The 22,131-nt window shown below is 46.6% G+C and overlaps 1 protein-coding gene across 2 annotated transcripts; it reads right to left on the bottom strand.

The window, feature by feature from the left end:
• Positions 1–18,658: 18,658 nt before the first annotated feature.
• LOC100010620 (cytochrome c) lies at positions 18,659–21,340 on the bottom strand. 2 transcript variants are annotated; one of them, XM_001363211.3, is made up of 3 exons: positions 20,881–21,340; positions 20,052–20,228; positions 18,659–19,962 (listed from the first exon to the last, which is right to left on the bottom strand). In XM_001363211.3, the coding sequence occupies exons 2-3, from the start codon at positions 20,218–20,220 to the stop codon at positions 19,814–19,816; spliced, it is 318 nt and encodes a 105-aa protein (XP_001363248.1). In that variant the 5' UTR covers positions 20,221–20,228; positions 20,881–21,340; the 3' UTR covers positions 18,659–19,813. The 2 variants fall into 2 exon arrangements, with proteins under 2 accessions (XP_001363248.1, XP_007505400.1); XM_007505338.2 differs by having other exon boundaries at positions 20,870–21,042.
• Between the last annotated feature and the right edge of the window lie 791 nt (positions 21,341–22,131).

Genomic DNA, 22,131 nt, shown 5'->3' with positions numbered 1-22,131 from the left:
CCGCCATTGCTACTGGAAAGGGTGTGACAGCTGGCCACCAAGGACTCCTTTTACAACCCCATCCCCAAATCCTTCCCTCTATTGTCTCCCTATTAGGATGGAAGCTTTTTGGGGGCAGGGACTGTCTTTTTTTTCTTCTTCTGCTTATTTGTGTATCCTCAGGACTTGGCACAGTGCCTGGCACACAGTTAGTGATTAATAAATGCATGTTGACTTGACTCTGCTAGAAAAGTCATTACAGAAAAGTGCATCTAAGTACACTCTATCATCTGCCAGCTTTGACACATCCTTTGGAAAATATGACATTGCTTGAAATATCTAAATCTATTTTGGTTAAATGTCTAAAAACCTGTTTGGGCTTTCATCAGCTGCAGACTGGTGGAAGAAGGCAGCGTGGCATAAGGGAGATGATTCTGGATTGGCCATGAGAAAAGTTCAAATCCTGTGCTGCCTGTGTCAGCTTGGGCTGGTCATTTAGCTACTCTTGGGCTTAGTTTGCCCTTGAGAGATTTGCTAGTGCAAATCTAGTGATGGGTAGCTCCCAGCCCCAAAGCCATGGCACCCAAAGTGGGGTTCATGCAAGGGGCCCACAAAGCCAGCTGGGTGGCTGGCCTTTTCAGGAAGAGCTCATGTTAGCTTTCACAACAATCTGCAGGTGCTCATTCATTTCAAAGGATAACTGAATTCACACCAGCTTTTGGTCATCATCATCATGGTTCTTAGTCATCCGATCATGGACTTAGAGCTGCAAAGGACCTCAGAGACCAGGTCGACCACCTTCTCCTTCCACCCCTCCAGAAATTCTATTTGATTTTGAGATGGCATTTATAAGACTATTGAACAAGGAAAAGATCACAGAGTATAATTTACAGTTGGGGGATTAACATTCCAGAATGAGTAAAAAAATCCTCATCCCATTCTCTCCAGGACCACTCTAAGAGTAAACAAAGGGACTTACTTTGGCAGGTATCATTGCCCTTTCTCAATGACAGAGGGAGGACCATGGAGGCAATCCATGGTAGGATTGCACTAATATTAGTGCAATATATGCACTAATATAAATAATAGGATGGCACTAATATAAACAACATGAGAATTAGTCTTTGTTTAAAAATTGAGGGGTTAGGGCAGCTAGGTGGCTCTGTGGATAAAGAGCCAGACCTAGTGAGTCTTGGGTTCAAATTTGATCTCAGATACTTCCTAGCTGTGACCCTGGGCAAGTCATTTAATCTTAATGGCCTACCCTCTTATCACTCTTCTGCCTTGAAAGCAATATGTAGTATTGGAAGGTAAGGGTTAAAAAAAAAGTTAGATATCACCTTTAATTCTACATTTCTCTTTCCTTCCTTCTCTCCTTATTTCCTTTCTTATTTCCTTCTTTCTCTCCTTCCTTCCTTGTTTCATTCTTCCCTTCCCTCTCTCCTTCCTTCACTCCTTCCTTCTCTCCTTATTTCCTTCCATCCTTATTTCCTTCCTTCCTTCCCCCTTTCCCTCTTTCCTTCCTTCACTCCTTCCTTCTCTCCTTTCCTTCCTTCCTTCCCTCCTTCATTCATTTCCTCCTTCCTTCCCTCTTTTCCTCTCTCTTCTTTTCCTTCCTTCCTTCCTCCCTCCCTCCATCTCTTTCTTTCTTTCTTTCTTTCTTTCTTTCTTTCTTTCTTTCTTTCTTTCTTTCTTTCTTTCTTTCTTTCTTTCTTTCTTTCTTTCTTTCTTTCTTTCTTTCTTTCTTTCTTTCTTTCTTTCTTTCTTTCTTTCTTTCTTTCTTTCTTTCTTTCTTTCTTTCTTTCTTTTCTTCTGATGCCCCCCAGTGCTTGAATTCTCTCTTTCTGGTTACTTGCATTATTTTTAATTTTAACCTGAACACCCTGGATTTGGGCTATGATCTTCCTGGAAGATTTATTTGAGGCAATAAGCAGTGGGTCTTTTCCCTTTCTACTTTGTCTTCTACTTCTAAGAGATTCTGACAATTATCTTATAGGGTTTCTTGAAATAAGATGTTTAGGTTCTGGTTTTGGTCATGGCATGCATATAAGTCAATGATTCTTAAATATTTTCTCTTTGTTCTGTTTTCTAAGTCACTTGTTTTTTCTGTGAGATGTACTTTGTATTTTTTTTCAGTCTTTTGATAATGTCTTAATATTTTGTATTGCCTCATGGAGTCATTGGCTTCTATTTGGTTGATTCTAACTTTCTGGAAGTATATTGCTTTGACAACATTTGTCCCTCTTGTGCCAAGCTGTTAATTCCTCATCCAATTCTTTCTGATAGTCTACATTTCTTTTCCAATTTTTTCCTCAAGCACTTCATTCCATTTGTAAAAACATTTTAAACTCTATTTAAAAAAAGAAAAACAAAAAAACTCTTGCTTCATCTTTTCCAGTAATTCCAGTGGAGTTGGTGCCAAAGCTGTGTTTTCCCCTGAGGCATTGCTTGTAGATGTCTTGGAATCATTCTTTTATTCTGGATTTCTGTCTCGAGTATCCCTGCCACCATAATGGATCATTATAGTGTGGTTCTTGCTTTGTTTGCCCATTCTTTTTTGTTTTAAAACCTTTGCCTTCTGCCTTAAAATCAGTACTGTGTATTTTCCAAGGCAGAAAAGCAGTAATGGCTAGGCAATTAGGGTTAAGTAACTTATCCAGGATCACACAGGTAGGAAGTGTCTGAGGTCATATCTGAACCCAGAACCTCTAGTCTCTAGACCTGGCTTTCTATCTGCTCAACCTACTTCCTGACTTTGGATGTGATGTTAGTACTGGGCTATGCCCCACTTTTGGAGGGAAGGTCTAGACTAATTCAGTTTGCTGCTTCCTTGGAGTATTGCATGTTTCATTATCACAGGATCTCAGAGGCAGGTTGAAGATTTGCAAGCTTTCAGTTCCCTTAAAGGGTGATTACTGCCCCCCTGGTCTGAGCTCTGCAAATTCTTTTTTGTTTTTGTTTTGTTTTGATTTTTATTATCATGCAAAACACAGCTATATTGGTCATTGTTGTGAGAGAACTCCTACAACTGCTACCCTCCCCCCCCCCAATAAAACCATGAATACACTGATGTAAAAGCTAGTCTGCTCTGATCCACATCCATCCACTCCAACAGTTCTTGCTCTGGAGGTGGTGGATAGCATCCCCCTTCATAATTCTTTCAGGATTGCCCCAGATCATAGCTCTGCAAATTCTTGACCAGGGTTTGGGTCTGAGTAACAGTGGATTTTGCTCCTATCAGCCAACTAGAAAATTATTGGTTCAGAGTAGAAATGTCAGCTTCCCTTTGGTCTGGGATTCCTATCCTGATTATTCTGCAGGCTCAGCTGTATGGTGGAAGTGAGACCCCTGGGGGAGCTCTGAGTCACACCATTGCTGCTGATGGCTTCTGAACTTCCTACTTTCTCTATCCACAGACCTAATCCAAAGATGGTGTAAGGATAATTTAGGGTCGTGACCTAATCTAAATTTAATTTTTGGTTGCCAGGGGATATCCCACATAAAGTACCCAAGTCAGTTTGGAAATCTATGGCAGTTTTAATCAATATAGAGGGAAGAACTCAAGAAGAGAGAGGGATAGGATATAGGATTTCACCCGCCTGGCCTGTGCCAGGGGGAGTTCAAAGTCCTCCGCCACAAGGTTTCTGAAGAAGATTAGAGGCTTCTAAGTGGATGGTGTCTGGAAGGTAAAGGAGGAAAATCAGCCTAAACTCTGAGAGAGCTCAGAGAAGATGCTTTACCTGAACTAGGTTACTAGGCTTCCTCCAGTATAATATCAAGGGAAACTCACTGCTAAACTGGACAATAGCTGCCGTCATGCCAAGATGCCAAGACACTCAGCAAGCTGCCGCCAGCCACCTCTCCACCACAAAAGAGAGCCGAAGAGAGGAAGTGATGCCAAATATATAGACAGTTTTACATCACTTTCCTGCATCTCACCTGTACCAATGGTAGCTTAAGCTTCGTTTAGGACAGCCCAGGGGTCTGTCAGCTGTTTCTGATTTGTCATTTGCTAGCACATGTCTATCAAAGGCCATCATCCTAGATACTTAATCCTTAAGTATGGGTGTAGATATTCCTAATTTTGTTAGACTAAGTAGGGTGGAGTAATCTAAAGTTCACAATGGACTCCCATGAATCTTAGCCCCACTTGAATCTGTGACCCAGGACTAGGTAGTGGGTAGTGAAATTACAAATTGGCACCTTACTAATCATAGTACTTGGTATGAGGGGGTGTATGGGGTGCTCAGGGAGGGGTAGTATCACTGGTATGGAGGGCCTGTCGTGCCCTCCTAGGGCAGCTCTCCAGCCTCTGACCCCCACCTGACACCCAGCTCTCACTTGTGGCTCCCAGTAGCTGCTAGCATATGGCAGCGGCCACACCCCGGGCAACGGCTTCAACAGGCCGGCTAAACCTTCTGAGGGTAGCCATCGGGTCGTTGTTGACCCCTGGTGAACCAGGGCTTTGCTCACCCAGCATGTGAAGACTGCTTCGGCTGAACAGACAGAAGAAACCAATAAGAAGGTTCAACGGCTGAGAGGGCGACGCAGCGAAGCACTGTGGAGTGCTTAGGGCGTGTTGGAGCACAAAGGACAACACGGCCATCCAATGCAGCTGAGGAAGTCTCCAGACGTAACAATTTTTTTTGTGCCACTGGACCCAGGCTTCCAACGCCAAGAGAGTGGGACTGTCTCTGTGCATCGGCTTTTCCACTTAAATCTCTTTCACGCACAAGTATCTTTGTGCACACTCATCTATCCTAACCCCGTCCACCCTCTTCAAGACCTGCGGCAATGGGGGAGTGACGATGCAACAGGTGGAGGTGACCACTGGCAGTTGTAGTCACGATCCTGCACGTAGGCGGCCCACGGACCAGTGGTCGCTCGGCCCTGTGGGCAGCAGGGACGTTCGGCAGCATCCTGGGCGACTGAGCAGCCCTCTCTAGGACAGCACTGCTCACCCTAATCAAGGGAGGGGACTAGAAAAGGTGTCCCAAACATTGCCTGCCCTACAAACACCCGGTCAGCACACCGCGGCTGGTGGGTCATTCCTTTAAGAGGTCGAAATCAAAGAAAAAATACAAGGAAACTCCTACTAGGAGCATGGAACATCAGAACATTACTTGATAGAGAGAATACCCCAAGACCTGAGAGAAGAACAGCTCTAATCGGTAAAGAACTGGCGTGATATAACATGGACATCGCAGCCTTAAGCGAAACACGCTTACCAGAAGAGGGATCACTCAGCGAACCCACCACTGGATACACCTTCTGGAAAGGTAGAGCCTCAAATGAAGACAGAATCCACAGTGTTGGCCTGGCTATCAGGACCAGTTTGCTCAAACAGCTGCCAGACTTGCCTGTGGGCATCAGCGAGAGGCTCATGAAGATCCGTTTGCCTCTCAGCAAAGACTGGTATGCCACAATCATCAGCGCATATGCCCCAACACTGACCAGCACAGAGGAGACCATCGAGCAATTCTACTCTGACCTGAGTGCCGTCCTTCACTCAGTGCCCACCAATGACAAGCTGATACTACTGGGAGACTTCAACACCCGCGTTGGCCAGGACCATGAAAGATGGAAAGGAGTGCTCGGCAAACACGGCGTGGGCAAAATGAACAACAACGGCCTACTGCTACTCAGCAAATGCTCAGAGTTCAAACTCACCATCACGAACACTGTGTTCAGAATGGCGAACAAATATAAAACAACGTGGATGCACCCAAGATCAAAACAGTGGCATCTCATTGACTACATCATTGTACGCCGGCGAGACATCCAGGATGTAAAGATCACCAGAGCCATGAGAGGAGCTGAATGCTGGACAGACCACCGATTGGTTAGAGCAACTCTTCAAATGTGCATTGCGCCTCGCCATCTAAAATGCGCCCAGACAGTTCGCGCATTTTACAACATGAGTCGTCTTAGAGATCCATCTTATTTGCAAACATTCCAGTCCTGCCTGGACAACAAGCTGTCTGCCAAGGGACCACTCACTGGAAGCTCAACCAAGAAATGGAACCAGTTCAGAGACGCAGTGAAGGAAACATCAAAGGCAGTCCTAGGCCCAAAACAACGCAACCACCAGGACTAGTTCGATGAGAACAACACTGCTATTGAAGACCTATTGAGCAAGAAGAACACAGCCTTTATGGAGTGGCAAAATAACCCAAACTCTGCTCCTAAAAAGGACAGATTCAAGTCTCTCCAAGCCATGGTGCAGCGTGAGATCAGGAAGATGCAAGACCGATGGTGGGAAAAAAAGGCAGAAGAAATCCAGAATTTTGCTGATATGAAAAACTACAAACAATTTTTCAGTGCCCTCAAGACTGTCTATGGGCCATCAAAACCCACCACCACTCCCTTGCTATCCTTTGACGGTGACAATCTCATAAAAGATAAAAAAGGCATCAGCAACAGCTGGAAAGAACACTTCAGTCAGCTTCTCAACCGACCCTCTTCAGTCGACCAAAGCGCCCTTGACCAGATCCCCCAAAACCACTCCATTGAACAACTTGATGTCCCTCCTTCAATAGAGGAAGTCCAAAAAGCCATCAAACAAATGAGTGCAGGCAAGGCACCTGGTAAAGATGGGATCCCAACTGAGGTGTACAAGGCCTTAAATGAAAAGGCGCTCCAGGCATTCCACATAGTGCTGACCAGCATATGGGAAGAGGAAGACATGCCCCCAGAATTCAGAGATGCCTCCATTGTAGCCCTATACAAGAACAAAGGCTCACGAGCAGCCTGTGACAACTACAGAGGCATCTCACTACTCTCCACTGCCGGAAAGATCCTCGCCCGTGTTATACTCAACAGACTCCTGTCATCTGTTTCAGAGCAGAACCTGCCTGAATCACAATGTGGCTTCCGACCAGATCGCAGCACCATCGACATGGTCTTCCCGGTGAGGCAAATGCAGGAAAAATGCCTTGAGCAGAACCTGAGTCTCTGCATTGTCTTCATAGACCTGACAAAGGTGTTCAACACAGAGAACAGGGACGCATTGTGGGTGATCCTCAGCAAGCTCAGTTGCCCAGAAAAATTTGTCAAACTGATCCAGCTCTTTCATGTCGACATGACAGGGGAAGTCCTATCTGGTGGAGAGACTTCCGATCGCTTCAACATCTCCAATGGCGTGAAACAAGGCTGTGTCCTCGCTCCAGTACTATTCAACCTATTTTTCACCCAAGTATTACGACATGCTGTGATGGATCTAGACCTGGTCATCTACATCAAATATTGACTGGATGGCTCACTATTTGACCTTCGCTGCCTGACTGCAAAAACAAAGACAACAGAGAGACTCATCCTGGAAGCTCTCTTTGCAGATGACTGTGCTCTCATGGCCCACCAAGAACATCATCTCCAAACCATTGTGGACAAGTTCTCCATCGCAACAAAACTGTTTGGCCTGACGATCAGCCTCAGCAAAACAGAGGGGCTGTTCCAACCCGCACCAGGGAGGCCAATGAACCAGCCGTGCATTACAATCATGCAGCTTTCTAACATCAACACTTTCAAGTACCTGGGCAGCACCATCGCCAACGACGGGTCCCTAGACCACGAGATCAATGCCAGGATCCAAAAGGCCAGCCAGGCACTCGGGCGGCTGCGCTTCAAAGTCCTCCAACACAGCGGTGTAAGCACTGCGATGAAGCTCAAAGTGTACAACGCAGTGGTCCTCAGCTCGCTCCTGTACGGTGTGAGACATGGACACTGTACCGGAAGCACATGAAGCAGCTGGAGCAATTCCACCAACGCTCCCTCCAGTCAGTCATGAGGATCCGATGGCAGGACGGAATCACCAACCAGGAAGTCCTCGACAGAGCCAACTCCACCAGCATCGAAGTCCTGGTCCTCAAAGCCCAGCTACGATGGTCTGGACACGTCATCCGCATGGACCCACAGTGAATACCAAGACAGGTATTCTATGGTGAACTGTCAGCTGGACTCAGGAAACAAGGCCGACCAAAGAAAAGATTCAAGGATCAGCTAAAGTCCAACTTGAAGTGGGCTGGCATGACACCAAAGCAACTAGAACTCGCTGCCTCTGACAGAAGCAGCTGGCGAGCCCACATTCACCATGCGACCACCACCTTTGAAGATGAGTGACGTCGACGTCTTGTGAACGCCGACACCAGGCCACAGCCGCACCTCCTGTAACAACTGGCGTCCCAGGCCCCGTGTGCCACAAACTGTGCGCCTCAGCCTTTGGACTCCAAAGCCACATGAGGGTACACCGTAGATGAAACTGCACAAAGACAGTCGTCATTCTCGGTCCCCGAGAGACTACTATATATATATACTTGGTATGAGTCTGATGGAGCCCCTGTACTTCTCTGAGATCTCCTTTTATCCTGGTAAACAGTATTTCCCTTGCATGGTATGTATTCCTGGCCTCACCCTATCCCCAGTATCTGTCCCCAGTGTCCATGGATCTCTCTGACTCTCTGAACTAGACCAAAGACAGGCCTCACCATGACTTTTTTCTAGATTTATTCATTGGGATTTGAATCTGGAGAATCTGGAGCACTTTCGAGATCTGTTAGAAAGGAGCTCATTGCACTGCTTCCTAATGGTCTGCCATCTTGACTCTGCCTTTCTAACCCATCTTTTTTCTAGTACAACTCCCTTATTTTATAAAGGAGGAAACCAAGTCACAAAGAAGTGATTTTCTCAAGGTTATGTAGGTAGAAAGTAGTAGAGGCAAGATTTGAACCCTCGGGCTCACTATTTTCAAGTCCAGATTTCCACCCATTACAGTCTGCTTCCTTTTTTTTTTTTAATTAAAACCCTCACTTTCCATCTCAGAACCAGTACTGTGTATTGGTTTCAAGGCAGAAGAATGGTAAGGTCGAGGCAATGAGGGTTAATTGACTTGCCCAGGGTCACACAGCTGGGAAGTGCTTGAGGCCAGATTTGAACCCAGGACCTCTGTCTCTGGGCCTGGTTCTCAATCCACTGAGCCACCCAGCTGCCCCCCACCCTGTTTGCTGCCTTTTTGAAGGATGACTATTAATAATAATCATAGCTACAGTTCTTTCAGAAGATTGAGAAATAATTTGATGTAAATAGGGTAGGGCTTCATTATTCAGAAATAATTAAATCATCAGAGGAGGTTAGAGTCAGAAGGAGTCTCTGAGACCATTTAGAACAAACATTGATTTTATAGATATGGGAACTGAGACCCAGGGAGATTAAGTGACTGGCCAAGGTCATAGAGTGTGGCTTCAGACTTGGAATTTGAACCCAGCATTCCAGAACCACTTTGGGCAGTTAGATGGCACTGAACTGCATAGAGTCCTGAGTCCTGAGTCCTGAAGACTCACCTTCCTGAATTCAAATCCAGTCTCAGACATTTATTAGTTTTAGGACCTTGGGCAAGTCCTTCAACCCGGTTGGCCTCAGTTTCCTCATCTGTAAAATAAACTGGAGAAGGAAATGGCAAACCACTCCAATGCCTCTGCCAAGAAAATCCCAGATGGGGTCTGGGTTGATGGTTAAATACAACCTAAAACAAAATGGCTGAACTCCAGAACCACTATATCATCCTTGCATTTTTAAGACCTACTATGTGCCAGGCACTGTGTAAGTAAAGTCTAGACATGCTAGGTCCAAGTGCTGTGAAACTGAGAAGGCAGAAGGAGCATCATTGGTTCCATGGCTACAGCAGATGGTGATCTGAAACATGGCGGTGACTGAGCGCTCTCTGCTGTTCACTTGGTGCTAGAACAATGCCCAACCAGAGTCTGCCCACACAGGACAGAGAAATGACTGAAAATGTATATTGAGGATTATGGCTCAGAGATCTTTTTGTCCCTGGTCTTAAAGGAGCCACAGACAAGGAAGGACGTCCAGAACAGGACCAAGGCTGGGCAAAGTAGAGAAGAAGACCGAGTTGGCTCTTTTCGTTCTTCCTCTTAGCTTCTCCATTCATTGCTCCCTCTCCCCATCCATACCATTAATCATGAAGTCAATAAGCATTTGCTCAGGGGGCAGCTGGACAGCTCAGTGAATTGAGAGCCAGGCCCAGAGACAGGAGGTCCTGGGTTCAAATCTGGCCTCAGACACTTCCTATCTGTGACCCTGGGCAAGTCTCTTAACCCCCATTGCCTAGCCTTTACCACTCTTCTGCCCTGGAACCAATACATATTGATTCTAAGATGGAAGATAAGGTTTAAAAAAATAAGCATTTGCTTAGCACACCTACTGTGTGCTAGGCTCTGTGCTAAGGACTGGGAATGAAGGAAGGCAAGAACAGCCCCTGCCCTCGAGGAGCTCAGAGTCTAAAGGGGCAGACAACACAGGAACAACTCTGTACAAAGGGGACCCCCACCCCCTTCCAGTGCTCAAAGCTTGTGAATTCACTGATTGAGCTCAAATCTGGATTTGGGAAATAATTTAGTCAGTCATTTTTCAGTCATGGCTGACTCTTTGGATCTCCATTTGGGATTTTCTTGGCAAAGATCTTGGGGTAGTTGGCCATTTTCCTTCTCCAGCTCATTTTACAGATGAGGAAACTGAGGCAGACAGGGTGCAGTGACTTGCCTAGGGTCACATAGCTAGTAAGTAAATTTAGATTATAATTTTTATATAAAAATATAAATTTTCTGTAACATGGATTTAAATAATAATTATCATAGTATTTGGTGGTTTGCAAAGGGCTCACCCATCTTTACCTCACGGAGTCTACTACAACCCTATGAGAATTCAGACCTGGCTCTTCTTATAGCACTGCATTATGCTGCCCTGCCCTCTTCAGGCAATATGCAAGTAGACAGGTGCTACTGGTATTCGTCTCCCCATTCTACAGATGCCGAAGATGAGGCTCAGAGAAGTGAGGGATGTGGTTGCAGAGCTAATAGATGTAGCACTGAAGCCCTGAATCCAGAAACTCTTGACAGGAAAAAGATTCAGTGCATCGGGTGAAGGGAAAAGAGAAAGATGCCTGAAGCCAAGTCCAGGACTCTGTCCACTCTACCACACTGCCTTTCTTCACTAATTGTGAATCTTTTATTGTGTTGTTGTTATTGTGTTCGCTCTCCTAGCCTTTTTAAAAAAAACTCTTAGCTTCTGTCTTAGAATCAATACTGGCTTTGGTTCCAAGGCAGAAGAGTGGCCAGGGCTAAACAATGGGACTTAAATGACTTGTCCAGGGTCACAAGGCTAGGAAGTATCTGAGGTCACATTTGAACCCAGGACTTCCTGTCTCCAGTCCTGGCTCTTTATCCACTGAACCACCCAGCTGCCTCCCTCCCAGGCTTAAGGAACCAAAGGGTCGATTCTCTTAATAGTAGAACTTCAGACACTGTGGTATCTGGACCAAGGCATTATGGGACTTTCCTGAACCCCTCAAATCACATCCTGTAGGAGAGTCAACATGTTGAGGTAGGAAAAGCTCAGGTCTTGAGACAGTCATAGGATCCCTGCTCCAGAGTTAGGAAGAACACCATCTAGCTCACCCCCATCCCATTTTACAAAGTAGGAAACTGAGGTTCAAGGAGCTGGACAAAGGACTTCATCCAGAGAGCGAACATCAGAGGTGGGATTTGAACTCGGTTCCCTGAGTCCAAGTAATTTGAAGGCAATAAGGCATAACGGAAAGAAGAAAGGATTTGGACTTGAAATTCAACCAATAAATATTTATTAAGCACCTACTGTATGCCAGGGTGCACAGCCCCTCCCCTCAAGAGGCTTCTATCCTGCTCTGAAACAGTCAGATCCCTCTCTGAGGTGCCCAGAGAGAAATCATTCCACCTCGGTGCCCTGCATTTACCTGCAGATTTAGGCAGGAGGTCAGGGAAAACTTCCCACCAATTAGAGCTGTCCCAATGTGTGCTGGGGGGGAGGTGAACCCCCTAATAAGTGCAGTGGTACGGTGGACAGTGATAGGGAAGTGAGAAGAGGGGAGGGTGATGCAAAGGATCCATGTGGACCTTGCTTAGCTTTATATCATTCTCATTTGGTCTTCACAACAATCTTGGGAGGGAAGTGCTAATATTATTCCCATTTTACAGATGAGGAAACTGAGGCAGATAGTGGCTTGCCCAGGGTCACATGACTAATCTGAGGCTAAAATTCACTAGCATGTCCTTTGGCTGCTTTCAACGAAATGAAGAAAAAGGTAATCCAGGAAAAGTCTGGGCACCAGTATGAACTCTCTCTCGATTTAGTCCCACACCTCTTCATCCTTCCAAACTCTTATTGTTGAATCATTTTTCAGTCATGTCTAACTCTATGTGATCCCATTTGGGGATTTTCTTGGCAAAGACACAGGAGAGGGTTTGCCAATTCCTTTTCCAGCTCATTTCACAGATGAGGAAACTGAGGCAAACAGGGTTAAGTGACTTGTTCAGAAGCATACAGCTAATGGGTGAGACCGGATTTGAACTCAGGTTTTCCTGAATCCAGGCCAGCCCTCTATCCACGGTACCACCTCCCTGCCCCAAACTCTAGGGGGTGTTACCAGGATCCAGTCCCAGAACTACAGCGAGAAGTCAATGCCTAAACTTCATTTGAACATGAAATAGTCTGCAAAACTACTAAGTAGGAACTGCTGCATCTCATGGTGCCATTGTTTAGTCATGTCTGACTCTTTGTGATCCCATTGGAAGTTTTCTTGGCAAAGACACTGGAGAGGTTCTCTACCTCATTTTACAGATGAGGAAACTGAGGCAGAATTGTGCTATGTCCAGGGTCACACAGCGGGGAAGGGCCTGAGGCCAAATTTGGACCTCCTGTCTCTAGGACCGGCTCAATCCACTGAGCCACCTAGCTGCCCATTTCGTCCAGATTCTATACTGTCCCTTCTTTGGGGGGTTTTCTTCATGCTAGTCATCATCTTCCTCAGTACAAAAACTTCTCGTGATGGACCTGATGGACCCAGGAACTCCCCAGGCCACCTCCAAGGCCACTCACACGTTTCAAGAGCAGTGTTGGATCTCAGGGAAGGAGGTGCAAAGTAGAGAAGGCAGCTCTGTCTGTCTCAGTGACATTAGGGCAGAGGAAGGCACCCGTCCTAGCCCCCATCCCTCTAGTGAGAGGCTCGGAGTAATGCCCCTTTAGAGCTGAGGCAGGGAGGCCCCTTCCTGTCTTAAGAGCTCTGGGGACAATAAGGGGGTGGCTCTACCACCTCAAAACGAAAGCCCTTTAACCTCGAGTCCTCTATGGCTGGAAGCAGGGGGCATTACCGTCCCCTCACGTACAGCCCTGCTCCACATAAATCACTATGTACGGGACAACCGAGAGGAGCCCACGCCTGGGAGGATGCCATGAGCCTTGGAGGGGGTTCTATGAAGTGCCAGAAGCCAAATAGCTTAGACACCAACAGAGGCCTGAAGCCTGGACATTGGATGTTAAGATCTGGGAAGAGTTAGGAGGCCAATTTGGCTAGAGGGGGCTTGTTAAAGGAAGAGATGTGGAATTATTCTGGAAAAGTAGACAGGGCAGAGAGACGGAGGGCTTTCAGAGGGTCTGAGGAGCTCGGACGTCATCCTAGAGATGACGTGGGAACCGTGGCCAGTGATGAAGCCACACCTGGGCCTTCAGGAAATCATGTGGGCAGCTTTGTGGCAGAGATCAGGGAGGGGAAAACCTGGAGACCAGAAGTCGGAGCAGGGAGTTCTTACAATCACCTAGGCTGCAGATGAGAAGGGGATGGGATGGTGACACCAAATGGCTGCAAAGGGACAGAGGAGAGACATCGATTTGACAATTGGTTAGATATAGGGAACGAGGGAAAGGGTAAGGATCTGATCTTGGGCCATTAGTAGTGTGACCTGGAGCTAGCATTTTCTCTGTCTGTCTGTCTGTCTGTCTGTCTCTCTTTCTCTGTCTCTCTCTTTTCTCTCTCTCCTTCCTCTCTTCTCTCTCTCCTCTTTTTCTCTTCTCTCTCCTCTCTTCTCTCTCTCTGTCTCTCTCTTTTCTCTCTCTCCTTCCTCTCTTCTCTCTCCTCTTTCTCTTTTTCTCTCTCCTCTCTTCTCTCTCTCTCCTCTCTTTCTCTTTTTCTCTTCTCTTCTCTTCTCTTCTCTTCTCTTCTCTTCTCTTCTCTTCTCTTCTCTTCTCTTCTCTTCTCTCTCTCTCTCTCTCTCTCTCTCTCTCTCTCTCTCTCTCTCTCTCTCTCTCTCAGGCTGTTGTGAAAATCAAGCAAAATCATGTATTTGAAGTCACTCTGTGAAGTCACTGAGGGACCTTGTGGAGAAGTCCAAAGTGACTGCACTCAGTTCCCCAATTGGCCTTTTCTCTCTTGCATGCCCTACTCCTTTGAGGCTTTGAAGGGAAAGAAATTAGCTTCTTTTTCTCTGTAGATAAAAAATAGAAATAGTAGTAGTAGCAGTAGTAGTAGTCTCTCGGTAACCGAGGATGACTATTGTCTTTGTCAGCCAAAGGAACAAGACGAACAGAATGAGGATACTTCTGAGGACAGTGATGCCAGTGGGCAAATCAATGCCCACACAAGGTAGAGAGTGGAGAGATCGTTTCACCATGTCCCACAGCAAGACAGACAAGTACATCCAAGCAAATAGCAAACAAATCCTGTACAGGTAGCTCAATCCTTAAGTAGGTCAGTGAACTAGGCAAGGTTCCAACCGTGATTGTGTTTAGTTCATGGTGGCAGGGCTTTCCTTGCCACTGGCTCTCCCCAGGCCTATGTGAAAAGCCCTAGTTCCCAGACTTCCCTTGCCCCCAGAGATTTGTGCCTCTCATTCTCCTTCAGGACATTCTTCTGGCTCAGAAAGACTACATTTCCCATCAACCCCTTTGATGCTATGGAGGCTATATGTAAAATGTCTTAGAACATATATATTTTTTAAATGTCTTTAGAGCAGTTCTTAACCATTTTGTGTGTGTGTGTGTGTGTGTGTGTGTGTGTGTGTGTGTGTGTGTATATGTATGTTACAAACTCCTTTTAGGATTGTAGTCAAACCTATGCATTCCTCAAAATGTTTAAAAATATCCATAATTGAAGGAATATGGGGCAGCTAGGTGGCTCGGTAGATAGAGCCAGGCCTGGTGCCAGGAGGTCCTGGGTTCAAATTTGACTTCAGACACTTCCTACCTGCCTGACCCTGAGCACTTACCCCCAATTGTCTAGTTACTGCTGCACTTCTGTTTTAGAATTAATCCTAACAGAAGGTAGGGGTTTAAAAAGAGAAATGCAAAATTCCAGTTAGAGATTAGTGAAAATGAAGATGTATATCTTTTCCATCCAAGTTCATGGATGCCCTACAATCTATCCACAAGCTTCCTAAAAGCTTCAGATGTGGAAGGACAGAAGGGACAGAGAACTGTGATTTGGTGAATATATCTGAGTGCAGGGAGAGCTAACGAAGAGTCTCAACATAAATTGCCTTGATCGTCACAGGCAGAAAAATACCAAATAAGTCCCAGGGATGTGTTGATTTTTTTAATTCACCCTTTTGGCTAGAACATCAAAGACTGTAATAATAGTTACCACCGAATTAATCCAGTTGAATCCATGTGCTAGACATTCAAAGATGAGAAGGGCAGCCCTGTGGATGGCATTTCAGTGCCTTCCCTCACTTAGTTATCTGCTATTTATCCTGTCCTTCGTAGGCATTTGCATGTTGGTTCCCACATTAGATTGTAAGTTCCTTGTGGACAGGGGCTGGTTTTTGCTTCTTTTTGTACACCCCCAAGCTTAGCAGTGTCTGACACATAGTAAGTGTTCAATAAATATTGACTGACTGATACCATCATAGAGGTAAAAATCCCCTCTGTATCATTTGCTCCAAGAGTAGTGTCCTGCTTTGTAGTTAACAGACTTCACTTAGAATTGTTAGCCATCCCTATGACCTCAGTAATGGCCCCCAAAGAAGATTCATTCCTACCTCATTTCCTCATCTCTTTCCTGGTTTTTCTTCTCTACTCATTTCCCATGGGTCAATGATTGCAGCTCTATGCAGACAATTCCCCAAATCTTGATCACTGATCCTGACTTTTCTTTTGAAATCTGGTCCTGCACCCTCCCACTCTCTTGGGTGTCCCATCAGCATCCTGAACTTGGTATATCCAGAACAGAATTCATCCTTCCTCCCAAATACGCCCCTCTTGCAGCTAACATCCTCCAGGCTTGCCATCTCAGCTTCCTCCTCTTTGGAGCTTCCCTTTTCAATATTGCCATTCATTCAATAGCTGCCAAGTTGTTTGGATTCCACACAGGCATCTGTTGCCTTCTTGCCACTCATCTGGCTGGGGCTCACTTCAGGTCCTCATCACTGTGCTCATCCTCTAATGGGTCTCCCTGCTTCCAGGTCCTCTCCTCTCCATTCCACTCTATTCTTCAGTTCTCAGCAAAATCTCAGAAATCCCATCTGATCTGGCTACCCCTAGCTCAAAAAGCTTCAGTGACTCCCCAGGGCCTCAAGGAAAAGATGTGAACTCCTCAAAAATTGGTATCTAAGAGCTCCAAATGTTAGCAGTTGATGATGCCCCAAAGAGGATTCATCCTACTTGATTTCCTCATTTCTTTCCTAGTCTTGGCATTAAAATTTGCCCTGTCCATTACAATTCTGCTTTTCTTTTTCAGATTTCCCGTTACTTGCTTTTATGCTCTTGAACTTCCCACCAAACTCTTTCCTCCTTGCTGTTGCCAATCTGGAACATCCCCCCTCACCTCCTAGAATCCTTGGCTTCCTTCAAGGAGCAGCTTGTCGAGATGATTATGTTCTCTCCCTTCTAAAAATTACTTCATACTTACTCATCCATGTGCATGCTGGAGAACCCAAGTTGCTTGAGGGTCAAAGACTATTTTGTTTTTGTACAATAATCCTAGCACTGGCTCTTAATAAATGTTGGCCTGAGCAAAGGGACCTTCCAAAATGTTACCAGGAAATAGTCATGAAAAATCCAACTAGTAGAAAATAAGTAGAAAATTTGGAAATGAATGTTATAAAACTAAGTTAAAAGGGAAAAAAAAAGTTAGGTCATGTCTGGAAAAAGGAAATTACAATGTCAGGGTTTCACCAGCACAGTTTGGGAGAGGCTGCTTTGACAAGTGATCTGTTCTATAAAAAGAAAATACTTCAGAGTAACATTGGGCAATTTTTTAGGCCACCAGAACCTGATACACTTCTTAAAAACAATTCCCTTTGCTATGGTCTTACATTCAATGAGCAACTTAAAGCTAAGACAGCAGGAGAAGGAACCCTGGCTTAGGGAGGGGATCTCTTTTCCTTACTGGCTCTTTGGCCCCGGGCTGATCAACTGTTTCTGCTTCAGTTTCCCTTTTTATAAAACAACACATGGGCATTTGAAATCTCTATTACTGATATTGCCATGGAACTGATGTGAGAACAGACATACTTAACAAACAAGGCTCACAAATCATTGACCTGGCAGGCTTGGACAATCACTGGAGTAGTTTGCCATTTCTTTTTCCAGTTCATCTGACAGATGAGGAAATGGAGGCCAACAGGGTGAGTCTTCCTGAGTCCAGGTCCAGTGCTCTGGGCACTCTGGTGCCACCTTGCTGCTCTTCATGTTATTCAGGGCCAGAGGACCATAAAGTACTCCAGATGCCTCCACCCACACCACTTCACCAGGGTGTTATCAAGTTAAACTGAAAAAAATTCCTCAACTGGATGACTGTGATAGCCTTCTAGGTTGCCTCCATGCCTCAAGCCCCTTCCCACTCCAACCTTTCTGCCATTCAAGGCCCAGGTGATTTTTTCCCCCATGAGCTCAAGGGAATCTCAGCACCTCCAAGGTCAAATACGAACTTCTTGGATTCAGAGTTCTTCCTAACCCTGGCCCATCCATTATTTCCTAGTTACACTTTCTAGCTGGCCTCCTTGCCACTCCTCATTCATGACACTTCTTTCTCAGTAAATGAAGGTGAGTCTCCCCAAGTCAGATTCTGGACTGCATATGTAGTCCCCAGCTTGCTTGATGGCCCAGGCCTGACAATAGGGTTTTCATAACTCACATGCTCCACCTGAGATTTCAAGGGTGCCCAAAAGGACAGTCCTTTCCTCATCACCTTTATAAGTAGACCCCAACCGTTTGTTTGTAGTCAATGGCTGCCACATGACAAGTTGGGATATACTCAAAGTCCTATCCATTTTGCCCTTCATACCCGGTGCCCAACTCCTGTTTCTTGGCTGCCAAAGCTCTAACAAGTCTGCAAGATGGCAGGCCTCACACTTGCCTCTTCATCCCATTTTCTTATTTGAGACTAGCCTTCCCTAAAAATGACACTCTCCCAAAGTGCTGCCAGGTCCCATCATGGGGCCTGAACTAGTGTCCTGAATTTCTCAGTGACAATTCTATCATTCCAGCATGGTAGCTATTGCCTTGAGGGCAGCTTTCCTTGTTTCTACTTCCCGTACAAGGTTAGTAACTTTTAGACTACTGATACTAAAACCCAAGCTAAATGGCTCAGTGGACAGAGTGCCTGGAGGTCTGGAGATAGGAACTCCTGGGTTCAAATCTGAACTCAGACATTTCCTAGCTGTGTGACCCTGGGCAAGTTGCTTACCCACAATGCTAGCCCTTACTATTATTCTGCCTTGGAACTGATACAAAATACTGATTCTAAGAGGTAAGGAAGGGTTTAAAACACAAATACCACCTAAGTGAAGGGAAGCAAGGCTTCTCGGAGGCCTAGTATGTACCAAAGACAGACTCTTGGAATGAAAAGTACAGGAGCGGATTTTTCTGTCAACTTTGAATCTTTATTTCTGACTACTGCCACTAAAAACTAAACTGGTTTCCTGAAAGGTTTCATGCTGCTCAAAAGATAAATTTAGCTAAACATCATAGGCAATTTGCCTGCATGGATGGTGTGATTTCTGTTCTGATTGACTCTGTTCAAATTAAGATAATGAACCAATGGAGAACATTCAGGAAAAATATATTCAGATGTGTTTAATTGGGGAATTACACCTTAGGATCACATCATTTACCAGATGTACGAAGGGCACACCTTTACAGCTGAACCCTCCAGATAAGTAACTGTACTATTCACATACTATACAACCAGTCTGCAAACTTGAAATCCAATAAATCTTAAAAGTCAATCCTAAGGTACAACTTGGCTTAAAACATGTATTTAACAACTCAACAGAAGGGCCTATCTTTAGCTGAACTCATCTGTGCATTTTCTGGCCCCAGGATGCTACAGGATCTGTCATTCAAAAGACACTCACAGAGTGGTGTGATAGTCTTGACTCAGGATTAGACAGTAAAACACATTGACATGCCTTTCAACAATTTAAAGGCAGGATTTAATGAGAGCACTGTAATTGGGCAGTTTCTGCTTGGAAAAGTTGGGAATTTAAGTTAGAAATTCTTGGATTTCTTTGAATTCAGGATGCCTTGCCTTTGGACAAACTGAAGTCCACTGCTTTTCCCTAAAGGTAACATTTCCCCCCCAAAACACACTTCAAGTAAAAGTCAAGTGAAACCATCAATTAGGCTTACTCCACTGTTTAGTAAATGGAACTGGAATAAATAGAACTATTCAAGGTGGAGGTGGTATCTGTTGCCTCTGATAAAAAACAGTGGATTTGCCCAACTCAATTGAGTGCCCAGCCTAATCAAACTTTCCTAAGAAACAGAAAAGTGTCACAACTTAGTAGTGGCTAGAATTAGGAGCCAAATGAGAAAACATAATCATTCTCATAGAAACACAAGCCTACCTAATCTACATAATTCCTTTATTAGGACTGCTGAATAAAATTTAAAAACAGCCATTCATGATCAAAATTCTCTGGTTGAGAAAACCAATTTAAATAGGCAGTTACTGGAGGAGTAAAAAAGAAAAGAAATGAAGCCCAGGACACAATAAATAAGGCAGCAGACAGCATTACTCGTTGGTGGCTTTCTTCAGGTAGGCTATCAAGTCTGCTCTCTCCCCCTTCTTCTTAATGCCTGCGAAAATCATCTTTGTACCCGGGATGTACTTCTTGGGATTTTCCAAGTACTCCATCAACGTGTCTTCACTCCAGATGATCCCTGCAATCGGTTAAGTGGTGAATGCTGGGTGGGCAGGAAGAGACCCAGGCCCTGGCCAGCCCCCTCCCCTGCCCCCACCCGCCCCTTACCTTTGCTTTTGTTGGCATCCGTGTAGGAGAAACCAGGGGCCTGGCCAGTCTTGCGGCCGAAAAGGCCATTCAGGTTGGGCCCAGTCTTGTGCTTGCCCCCCTTCTCCACCGTGTGGCACTGGGCACACTTCTGCACGAAAATCTTCTTGCCCTTCTCCACGTCTCCCATGGTCAGTCCTGAAACAGGGGGCTTGTCAGCTGGGGGTCCCCGTTCCTCCCCTGCCCCTTTGGGGGTCACCCTAGGCCTAAGCTCAGCTCCTTGAGCTCATTACTGAAGACACCTGGGCCTTTCCCGGGTCAGGGAGCCTCATCTATCCTTAGCCTGTTGGGCTTGTCTTTGAGAATCCCGTTAATTTGTTAAGGGGCTCCCCTCCCTACTCTGGGTGACCTTGGGTTGGCCTCAGTTTCCCCATCTGTTAAATGTGCCCCTTGGGCCGAGGTCACTGCTGGCTGTGACCTTGGGCCCCAGCCTCCCGGTTCGGGGCTGGGGGGGTCACCTCTGGATGGGGAGGGGGCTGCCTTTGCCTGGGCTCTGGCCTCAGCCCCGGCCCCCGCCCGGATCTCAGTCTTGGCCCTGTCCCCCGCCCCTGCCGAGGCCTCCTCTTTCCTCGGCCGCTTTGGCTCCTGCTGGCGGCTCGGAGAGGAGAACCAGGCGCCCATTGTCCGGAGTAATAAGAGCGAGACCCCGAATCCCTCCCGATGCCTGCTGAGATCAAGTTCGCGCGGTCCCAGGTCCGAGAGACTCGGGCCAGGCCCGGCACCTCCTCGACCGCACGTCCGGTGCCCTCTCTATCCCCGCGCCCAGCTCGTTCACTCACTCGGCCCGTACCTCGTGCGCTTGCTTGCTCTTTAACTCGCACTGAACTGCCAGACCGACTCGCGCTTCCTCTGCCCAAGGACACCCCGTACCCGCTTCTATGTAACCGGCATCCGTGCAACCGAACCTGTAGGCGCTCCCAAACGTCAACGTCACGGCAGCCTGGCCAATCCCCGAGCCCGACGTCAAGGCATGTGACCGTGGCTGGCGCGCCATCCTGCGAGCAGGGTAGGCTGCGCACTCAGGATGCCCTCTCCCCCAGCGCCTCCGCGGATCTCCTTCCCCCGGCTGTGACGTCACCACGTATGACGGGACATCTTGGGAAAGGACTGAAGGCGTGGAGTTGGAGCGGGGAGCGTGGTGCGCAAGCGCATTCTCCACCTGCTGGCTTAGGGGTTTTTCAGGCTCCTCTGGGCTTCCGAGTTCCGCGAGATGGTCGGCTCCCCCATGCTGCGCATGCGCACTCGCCAACGGGCGGAGCGTCCGGCGTTTGGAAGATGCAGAGCTCCCCTGTTGTCACGGGGGAACACCGGGAACGCCTACTGCCCCAGGCCCCACTCCCGGCTCCGTCGCTTCCTCTAAGGTCATTTTACAGCTGGAGAAACTGAGGCCGAGGGAGACGTGAAATGGCCGACCCATTCCCTCATGTCAGCATCAGAACCCAGCCGAGAGAGAGGATGGATTGGGAACCAGGAACCCCCGAGTTCAGATCCCCAGCCTGGCACTATGTTTTGTGACCCTGTACCAGTCACTTACCTTGTCTTTGGGCCTCAGTTTCCCCATGTATAAAGTGAAGAGGTCACCCCAAATGACCCAGAAGGACCCTTCCAGTTCCAAATCTGATGGGGTGTCCCCACGTAGCACTAATAACGATAATTAATAATAACCAAAAGTAATTGCCCCTCCCTTGGCCCCAGATGGAGGTGATGTCATCACTACCAGGCACTGGAGGCCTTGGGACCCCTCCCAGACCCTTCCTCTGCCTCCTGCCTGCCTGCATGCCCAGGTACTCCTCCTGGAGCCCTTTCTTTTTTCTTATCTCTATCCGAGTTTGGCACACAGTAGGTGCTTCATAAATGCTTGTGGGTTGGTTCACTTATGCTTATGCACCATCTAATAACACTGAACATGAAGCGCTTTACAAATACTGGCCCTTTCGGTCTTTCCTACAACCAGGGAAGCAGGAGCTTGTCCTTTTACAGAGGAGCAAACAGGCCAGTGGAGGTTAAATGACTAACTCAGGGTCCCAACCAGTACTGCTCT

Source organism: Monodelphis domestica, chromosome 5 (genome assembly GCF_027887165.1).
Source record: "Monodelphis domestica isolate mMonDom1 chromosome 5, mMonDom1.pri, whole genome shotgun sequence".
NCBI lineage: Eukaryota > Metazoa > Chordata > Mammalia > Didelphimorphia > Didelphidae > Monodelphis > Monodelphis domestica.
Note: the sequence above shows the minus strand (reverse complement) of the source record. Positions and strands in the feature narration are given on the sequence as shown.